This window comes from Camellia sinensis, chromosome 7 (assembly GCF_055761805.1).
Source record: "Camellia sinensis isolate YWXY chromosome 7, ASM5576180v1, whole genome shotgun sequence".
In the NCBI taxonomy this organism is placed as follows: Eukaryota; Viridiplantae; Streptophyta; class Magnoliopsida; order Ericales; family Theaceae; genus Camellia; species Camellia sinensis.
The window spans coordinates 14,182,745-14,192,805 of NC_138967.1; the positions used below are offsets into that span (position 1 = coordinate 14,182,745).

General features: G+C 34.3%; 1 protein-coding gene and 1 long non-coding RNA gene across 2 annotated transcripts; one reads left to right on the forward strand and one right to left on the reverse strand.

Annotated features, from left to right (window-relative positions):
• Positions 1 to 2,401: 2,401 nt before the first annotated feature.
• On the reverse strand, positions 2,402 to 9,112 carry LOC145794969 (uncharacterized). Its single transcript, XR_014334988.1, has 2 exons — positions 8,828 to 9,112; positions 2,402 to 2,839 (listed from the first exon to the last, which is right to left on the reverse strand). It is a non-coding gene; the product is annotated as an uncharacterized LOC145794969 (long non-coding RNA).
• On the forward strand, positions 3,310 to 4,684 carry LOC114306976 (uncharacterized). Its single transcript, XM_028252307.2, has one exon. The coding sequence runs from the start codon at positions 3,355 to 3,357 to the stop codon at positions 4,651 to 4,653; it is 1,299 nt and encodes a 432-aa protein (XP_028108108.2). The 5' UTR covers positions 3,310 to 3,354; the 3' UTR covers positions 4,654 to 4,684.
• Positions 9,113 to 10,061: the final 949 nt, after the last annotated feature.

The following is a 10,061-nucleotide window of genomic DNA, read 5'->3' on the forward strand; positions in this document are numbered from 1 at the left end:
CTGTGTAAAAGCAGAAAGGGCGGGAACTGTTTCAAATTCACGAAGCACGAAGACGGCGTGACAGCCGTCCTTAGCCAACCAAAACATGCCACGTGTATACGGAATGGGAAGCGTTACAGTCGCGATTGAAGAGACGTTTTGACCGGACAAAATAGAGCCCGGAGTAGGTTTAGCTCGGCTGGATAGGCTTAAACGATGTTCTAGTTCGGCTAGAAAAACTTGAGAACATCTAGCTCGGCTGGACACTTAGTAATCCCAATCATGCTATGCAGATGAAATTAAGGGGCAATTGAGAGGGTAATTTTTAGGAAAAATTGGGCCGAGCTGCAAGTTGGGCTTTGAGGCCCACAACGCGAAGGACTAAGTAAGAAGGCCATAAAGGATACTCCGGCCCAGGAGAAGCGTAGTTACTCCGGCTGGGAGGACTAAAAGTTACTTCGGCTCAGGAATGTAAAGCTACTCCGGCCCGGGGTGGCTTGTAGTTAAACCGATCTCAGAGATAGTCCGGTTATATGTTATTCCGGTCACATCGGTCGGAATGTTATTACTGGGTAGAGCGGTTCAAACGTACCACGATTCGTGTATGAGAGAACCAATATATGGTATGGCAAGAGGAACCGAACTACGGTTAGTATGGCCTATTCTACGGTTCGGCATAACCAATGTTATTTCGGTCATGTGGTAGTTCGGTTATGGAGAAAACCATCCCACTTGGTTTAAGCAGTGGGGGAGGGTGTAAAAGGATAAGCATTATCCTTTGGAGTATGAATCCTAGGAGGACTCTGCATGGAGAAGTACAAGTCCTACTAGGATTGTGCCACGGGAAACTTATAAAAGCTCACAAGCATCACCTTGGAGGAGGTAATTGAACACAATCTTTTTGAGAGCATAAATCTTTGTCTATTTGTCAAGCTTACTGACTTAGGCATCGGAGAGGTTTCCGGCACACACCCGCCGGCTAGCTCACGTTTGTGTTTTCAGGTGACAAAGCGACGTCGTACGGAGGAGCGTGGACTTGGTCAACAGGATTATACGAAGAGAATTATTTCCTCCCCGTACAATAGCCGTGATTGTTTTTTCTTCAGGATATTACAAGTGCAGAACTTGCTTCAACACATCCAATCCGGCTTGGACTTGCTCTTAACTTTTTTGTATTTTACTATGAGATTTTGAATTCTCCTGACCGTGCTTGCAATCTTGCCAAACAGGTGAGCTATTTTGAATTTGACACTATCGTTCTATTTTCCTATATATTAAACATAGAATGATCTCCCAAAATTGATACACCTACTGGTGAATGCATAGATCTGGACATTAGCTCGTTAAAGATTCTATGTTCCCCAACAGTAGCCTAAAAGCATAAAGGCTTGTATCTTTAGGAAACATACTCTTACATATATAAATGCAAGTGTCAATCAGACAAGGATATAATGAAGGTTTCACCTCACATTTTATGTAAATTGAGTTTATTCATTTACAATTATTATTATTATTATTGCTCCCTTTTAGCACTAACTAAGCCCTATATTTATGAATTTGAACCTACAATCTTGAAAGAGCAACAAAATGATGGAAGGGTCAAACAATCCAAGTGAGGAAGTTCAAGAACCGCAGAGTGGTGAAGTTGAAGAACCTAAGCAGAGGATGTGTTTTACCTCAAAGCAACAAGTGTTTGCATTTTATGCAAAATATGCGAAGCACCTTGGATCCAAATGCCCCATTTTATTTTTAGTTTTGCAGTAGTAATTTTATGACTTTGTTTTGTGAGCTTTGGATACTTCGGTTTGATTATGTAGAAATGTTAATGGTTGGAATGTGACTTATCATTGGAATGGGTTTTGGCTTCATTCAATTTTGGTTCAAATTGTAGTGTAATGCTTTAAATTGGTTTGTTCATGATTATGAATGAGTGATCTTGAATTAGTTTGTTCAGATTGTATGACTAATGTTGAATGTTCCAAATGTTGATGCTGAATGTTCCAAATGCTGAATAGGTTTTGGCTTCATTAAATTTTGGTTGCAGTTGTTTGTCACGAAATATGGTGAATGTTGAGAGTTAGTTTTGGTTCAAATTGTGTAATGCTTTAAACTGGTTTGTTCATGAATGAGTGATCTTGAATTAGTTTGTTCAAATTGTATGACTGATCTCGAATGAACAAACCAGCACAAAACTATTTTGAGAGTGATCTTGAGAGTCCAATACTATTTTCCGATTGTATGAGTGATCTTGAGAGTCCAATACTATTTTCCTGGAAGCATACATTTTATAACACAAAACTTTTTATTCCAGCAAACTCCACTATTCCTGGAAGCATACATTTTTTTTCCACCAACAAAACATTTATAAATTCATGCACATAATGGCTGTTCAATTGCTAACATTCATTCAACACCCTGTTCATTTACTATACAAAAACATTCATTCATTCATTCACAAGAAAAGGACTGTTCAACAAGAAGGAAAAGCTAAAACATTCATTCATTTTAAAGATAAACCAGCACAATAACATCTAAGTTTACAACATTCATTTTCACATTAAACATATTAACAACATTGTTTCTTTCAAAATCATTCTTCTCCCCCTCATCTTCATTATTCCTATGAATAGAATTAGGCCTCCATTGGATATTTGATGCATTGCCATGTTGGCTAGTGGGTACCCACCATGCAAAGTAATCGCCCCCACCATCTGCACACTTGAAGTAAAGCCTCCTTGGATTTTTTTGTGAGTCTGATATCTTAACGACTGCTTTTTTGCCACATTTGCAACCTCGATTTTCAAAAAGGCGACCATCGATGGTTGAACTAGTGGAGGTGTAAGCCATTGACATGTTACTCCTAAGAGCATCTCCAGCAAGGCTAGTTAAAATAGCTATTCAAAATTTTACTTTACTATTTTAGCTAGTCATTTTTTTAATATACACTCCAACAAGGCTATCTACTTTAGCTATCTTCTATTAAAATATTCTTATACTTTAACTACCTTCTTTCCAATCTAAAAAAAAAAAAAACTAACTTCTTTCAAATTATTATTTTTTTCATTCTTCTAAATATAATTATATTTTTGTGAAAGTTACATTTTTCTACTATCGTATTTTTCAAATGGTCATATTTTTTCAACGGTCATATTTTTGTAACGGTCATATTTTTACAACGGTCATATTTTTCCAACGGTCATATTTTTTCAAATTTTTACAACGGTCATATTTTTACAACGGTCATATTTTTCCAACGGTCATATTTTGCAACGGTCATATTTTTATACTTTTCTATTATAAATAAGACATTCCCTATCATTTGATCTTATCCTCAACTCAATTTTCTACTTCATCCAAACTTCCATATCTCTCTCTATGGCTTCCAATTCTCTTTATGATATGCTTGTAAATGACTCTGACTTCTCCGAATCTGATGATGATTTGGAGATGCTCAAAGCTATTACTATGGATAAAGAACTACTAGATAGTGAAATAGGATCAAGCTCACGTCGTGGTTCTGTTCGAGGTCGTAAAGTCATTCATCGTGATCATATTCAAGGTCATGAAAGGCTTTTTCTCGACTATTTTGCTGAATCGCCTGTATATCCTCCTGAGCTATTTCGAAGGAGGTTTCGGATGAAGCGTTCACTTTTTCTTCGAATTCAAGCTGCAGTAGAAGCGCACGATCCATACTTTCTTCAAAAAAGAAATTGTGCTGGAAAGCTTGGTTTGTCTTCTCTTCAGAAGATAACTGTTGCACTTAGGATGCTTGCTTATGGAGTAGCCGCTGATTTTATGGATGAATATGTGAGAATTGGAGAAAGCACTGCAATAGAAAGCTTAAAATATTTTGTTAAAGCAGTTGTTGATATTTTTTCTAATGAGTATTTGAGGTCACCAAACAGCAATGACATCGCTAAACTACTAGCGGTTGGTGAAAGTCGTGGATTTCCTGGAATGCTGGGGAGCATTGATTGTATGCATTGGAAATGGAAAAATTGTCCGACTGCGTTGAAAGGTATGTATACTGGTCACATTCATGAACCAACAATTATTTTGGAAGCTGTTGCATCATATGATCTTTGGATTTGGCATGCATTTTTTGGATTACCTGGGTCTCATAATGATATCAACGTGCTAGAAAGGTCTTTTGTATTTACCGAACTTGCTCAAGGGCGTGCTCCTGCAGTCAATTACACCATCAATGGTAATGAATATACAATGGGATACTATCTCGCCGATGGTATATATCCACAATGGTCAACATTTGTGAAAACAATTCCTTCTCCTCAAGGAAATAAGAAAAAACTTTTTGCTGCAGCTCAAGAGGCGACAAGAAAAGATGTAGAACGTGCATTTGGAGTGCTTCAAGCACGATTTGCAATTGTGCGTCGACCAGCACGTTTTTGGAATACTAAAATACTTAAATATATTATGAAGGCGTGCATAATTCTACATAATATGATCATTGAAGATGAGCGGGATGACAATGGAGTAAAAGATTTCAATTATGATCAAATCGATGACAGTCCCCATGTAACAATGTTACAGGAGAGAACTACTGAACTTATGGAATTCATTCAATGCCATCATAACATTAGAGATAGGCAAACACATTCTCATCTCCAATCGGACCTTGTCGAACACTTGTGGCAATTACACAGCGAGTTGTAAAAGTTTTGAATTTGAAGTTTCATTTTATGTAGTATGCTATTAGTTTTGAATGTAATCAGTATATGCTTTTAATTTGTGTAATTTTATAATTCTATATGTCTTTTAATTATATGGTCATCATTTTAATTCTATGGTTTTCACTTTAATTATATGGTTTTCACTTTAATTATATTTCCACTCTTATCTTCTTCCCATTTCCATATGTTATTCTACTCTAAATGGAAAGTCATTAGAAGTAAACCTTAAAATTCACTTAAAACTTGTCAAAATAGTTTCAGGCTTCAGCTTTCAAGTTCAGTCTGGCTTCTAGAAAGTAAATGATGCACACACAATTTCCAAACCAGATTAATACCAAGGTAATTGGTATAACATGTGTGTGATGTATTTAATTATTAACACATGAATACATTGACAAAAAGATATTGGTTTTCATACAGATTCTACATTCATAATGCATACATCAAGACTCAAGTCCACCAAAATATGGGTAAATACATCAAATTTACCTTACACAATTAACCATTCTCTAGTTTTTGCCTTTTGGTAGCATCTCTGTCTACCCCAAGAGGATTCCTCAAACTTCTCTCATCTGATTTAGTTAATGGCTTTTGTGACCTGGCAGTTAAAGGCAGCAAAGTGAATTGAAGAAACAGATACAGAAAATCAGAAATAGACAAGTGGGGAGGGGGAGGACAAAAAGGAAGCAAATATACCGGAATGATACTAAACAAACCAGAAATTAATAATAAGGATAGTTGGAAATCAAAAAACACTATCAATAGTGCAGGCAACAAATTAAAAGATAATGACAAACTGTTAATATTCAATCATACTGTAGAAAGAACAACTATAACCTTTCCAAATTTGAGACAATTCAAACCCTCACTGACATGATGGCCCTACTTCCATGGACTAGCACTGGACTAATTTAGAAAAAAAAACTGCAAATAATAAATGGAAATAATCCAGTTGCTCAATAGTCAATGAAAATTTCAGACTACATAATTACACTAAACTTGACAAACTATGTGAAATTGGGAAATTGTGAAGTTGGGAAATTTCAATTATCCTATCTGACATCATAGAGGCAAAACATGAGATATATTTATGATATAAAACCACCAAATAATGTATAATCAAAAAATTCTTGAGTTATAATTAAAATAATATGTATAAACGAGAAAGAGAAGAGTAAAGAGAGAATCTAACAAAGTTGATCAATGATTGAAAAACAGAATTGATTTATTATTTTGATTAACAACTATTATATACAAACACATGTCTAACTAATATCTAACTGACTAATGAGTTTATTACAAGAGAATTAATTGCATGCTATTGCTGTACACTCTTGTGATGAACCTGCAGCTCGATTGCCACATGTGGTCTTCCTTGTGCTAATTATTTTAACCGAACGGAATAAAAAAATTTAAAACCACTTTAATATAAAAATGTATGGAACATTATATATTTTATTGTCACATTACACAACCCATTATCACACTTAAAATTTTAATAAATAAAAATAACAATAAAAGAATAACAGAGCTCAAATTCACGTAATTAACCATCTACTCATATTCATGTGAATAACCATCTACTTGTAGTTTAAGTAAATTATTAACTGGCGTTCATCACCTCTAAATTATTTCAGTGATGTTGAATAATAATGATGTAAACATATAAATCCAAACTTATCTCTGCAACCACAATTTCTTGAGCTGAGTTTCAGCATAATCTACAAAGAAAAAGTAGGTGCAAAAGCCCAAAAAATTCTCAAATGATCATTAACCTTATATGTCACAGAACCCAAATGATCCAAGGAAACTTCTATCAAGGATGCCACATTCCGTTTGGAGTTGACCAAGGAAAGACTTCAATCTCTCCTCAACAATTTCAATCTCTGAACCCATATATTCACCTGTTCAGGAATATATTGCACCAATGTGACCAAACACAAAATATGAACTATAACACTATTTTTTCTCTTTTTTTCCTTTTCTTCTAATGTTCTAGCAACAAATTGATTCAACGCCTACAACAGATATAAAATACTAGCAACCACAAAGCCATCATATATTCGAAATTGTCTCCATGACATTAACGTTTAGAACACCAGAAGCAACAAAATCGATTGACCAGTAATGCTTTGGTCCAGTTACATGTCGCGACATAGAAAGGTTAGCTATTTCAAATCAATCTTTGAACCCACTAATCAACAGTTATATAGTATCACTCACTTCATTTTAGTAGCCTAAGTTTCTTATAAGCATTTTATCAAACAGTTGACAGGCCATTGTGCAACAGCATTAAATTGTGTTCTATGTTATCCAAATCCGAAGAAACATCAAATACTAAACCAAATTCAACAATTTCAAATATATGCAAGATGTAATCTTTGATTTTTCATGAATACTTTTTACTATTAGCCAGAAACAAAGAAAGAAAATAGTCTGTATAAATTTTCTTCTCTGTTTCATCAATATTTTCTGAACCCATTGAAGATTGATCAATATTTTCTGTTATCTATCAAAATTATACTAATAACAGAATGGCATTAACAGAATGACATTAATTTTACCGCCAAAAACAAAGTTCAGGAGCCAAAAATAAATAAAAAATTAAAAGGTGCATGAACAGTACCTCGCTTGTCCTGGCGAGGTACTGTAGCTCACCACCATTGTAGCGATCCTTGAGCGAGTCTGCTGGAGCAATGTTTTACCCTTCCAAGCTCGCTTCTATGGCTAAAAGGAAAGAATAGCCAAGCTGCTGGAGATGCTCTAATAGTGGCATTTTATCACATAATTAGTACATTATTCAGCAAAAAAAAAAATAAAAAAGCTGCCTCCATTAATAATGTCAAATAGCCCATGGAATTACTACATTATTCAGCACCAAAAAAAAAAAAAAAAAAAATTCTCCATTAATAATGTCAAATGGCCCATGGTAGCACAAAGCATAATTTATGGTTGCACATAATTTTGAATTTACTGAAACCAATCTGGTTATTAGCTTGAGATTTGGTGTTAAATATACTTAAGTTACTGCACATAATATGGTTGCAAATAATATAGTTAAACCAATATTAAGTTACTGCACATAATATGGTTACTGCACATGATATGGTTAAACCAAATATACTTAAGTATACATAATATGGTTAAACCAAATATACTTAAGGTATTGCACATAATATGGTTAAACCAATTTGCACATAATATGGTTGCACATAATTTTGAAGTTATTGCAAAATCCAATTTACTTTTCCAATCAAAGTCCTCCCAATGCAAATTGGGGGTTGCACTGCAAATCAAGAACATAATTCTCAATAAGGATGGTGTTGTTAAATAAGTCTCAAGGAAATCATGTATTTTACTTGAAAGAGCAGTAGGCAGGAAGGAAGCAATCATCTATCTTAATTTTGCACAACATATTGGCACTGTTATGGTGTTATATCTACACCTAGAATTGTATCCCAATTTATCTGTCTCTTAAAGCTATAGAGGATATAAGTAGAGTAATAGGGAAGCAGGCGTGATTGTATTGTTATAGAAGAAAGTCTAAAGAGAGGTAAGGAAAGCACTCACCTATTATACATTTGACAACATATACTATTAAACCTTCAATATAAACTACTCCATCTATTTAGCAAGGCTTTGGTGTTATAGAGTTCCATTTGATATATATTGGAAAAATTATACTCAATGGAGATTAGCTGCAGCTACTTCTTTTTTTCTTTTATGTTAGAGACTTATATATTAAGTATTCATGGCAAGGCGACGATTCTTCATATAAAATGGCCCATGGAAGCAACAAAGCATTTCATTGAGGCATTTTATCATACACTTGTAATGCAAAATGTAAGTCTAGAGAGAATCACACCTACTTTCAATTCTTTTGGCACTCAACAGTTGGCACTCCAGAAAAACAAGAACAACAAACAACAACAACAAATAAGAACTTTTGAAATATCACATAGCTTTTCATTATGGGGATTAAATGGAAAGGATTTATAAAATTAAAAAGAATACAAAAATAAAAGCAAAAATCTGTGGCACACGACGGTTGGCACTCCAGAAAAACAAGAACAACAAACAAGAACTTTTGAAAAATCACACAGCTTTTCATCATGGGAATTAAATGGAGAAAAATAAATAAATAAATAAAAACTGACCTTTTGTTGGTTGTCAATGGAGGAGATTTGGGGATCTAGGGCTTGGGTTGGGTAAACAAAGCAATGTGGCTGGAAGCCCTCCACTGCCGGACCGAATCACTTTTGTCTGCTTGCTGAACTGAATCACTTTTGGTGTTTCAGTGGAGAGGAGACCTAGAGGATGAGAGAGGGAGAGAGGATGAGAGTTTTTGGGAGTTTTTGGGTTTGAATGGGTTTGGGTCAGTAAGCAAAGTGCAAGTGAGGAATGAGAATAGAGAGTGAATTACACACGTCGAGGCAATCGCGCCACACTTTGTCGAGGCACGAATCATTTTCCTTAAAACTTTTAGGCGTGGTATATAATTTTCAAAATTATAAAAAATAATTCGTATTTTAATTAAATATCAAAATGTGTATGTATAATTTACCTTAAAATCATAGACATTATTTCTAACAATTGCTTCTTAATTTACGTGACATAGTGGTGGGGGTATTATTTGTAACAGTTACTCCTTAATTTGCGTGATGTAGTGGTGAGGCCAAGTAATATGAGGGGTAGTTTGGTACTTTCATCCCACAATGTATGTAAGTCACCACTCTGAGCCTCCATTTGGGAAGTGGGTTGGCTTTTTGATTTTTTGATTTTTTTGGCTATTTTAGCCTGGGCTAAAAAGCTTGGTTTGGGAATGATTTTTTGGCTTTTTGGCTTTTTTGGTGATAGAAGAGTGTAATGATTATGGGTTGAATGTGATGTTTTATTTTTTGTGGTTAAAATAGCCTATTTTGTCTTTTGTAGCTAAAATAGTCAAAAAAAACCCACTTTAGTTCTTCCCAAACGGACCCTAAATTCATGTTTGTTGTTTAGTGGCTAAATTAGTCAATTTTAGATAACTATTTTAGCCCCAAATTGTGTTGCCAAACGGAGGCATAATAATTATACTTTGTTAGAACTTCACTCTGTTTGATTGAGGCCGTATTTTATAATATTATGCAAAACAAAAAAAAAAAAATTATACAATTAAGTTTTATAAGCTCAAATTTCAAGAGAAATGTAAATGTCAATTATAATTTTTGATCAATTAAAATTTTTGATAATATAATTACACATGAAGCTGCAAATAAACCAATTAAACTGAATAATAGATTTTCTTGGAATTGATTTAAGTTTTCAGGATCTATTTCTTAAATTTTTTCAAAAGCTAGTTTGGCCCAAAAAAAATTAAAAAAAAAAAAAAAAACTCATTATTTCCATTTT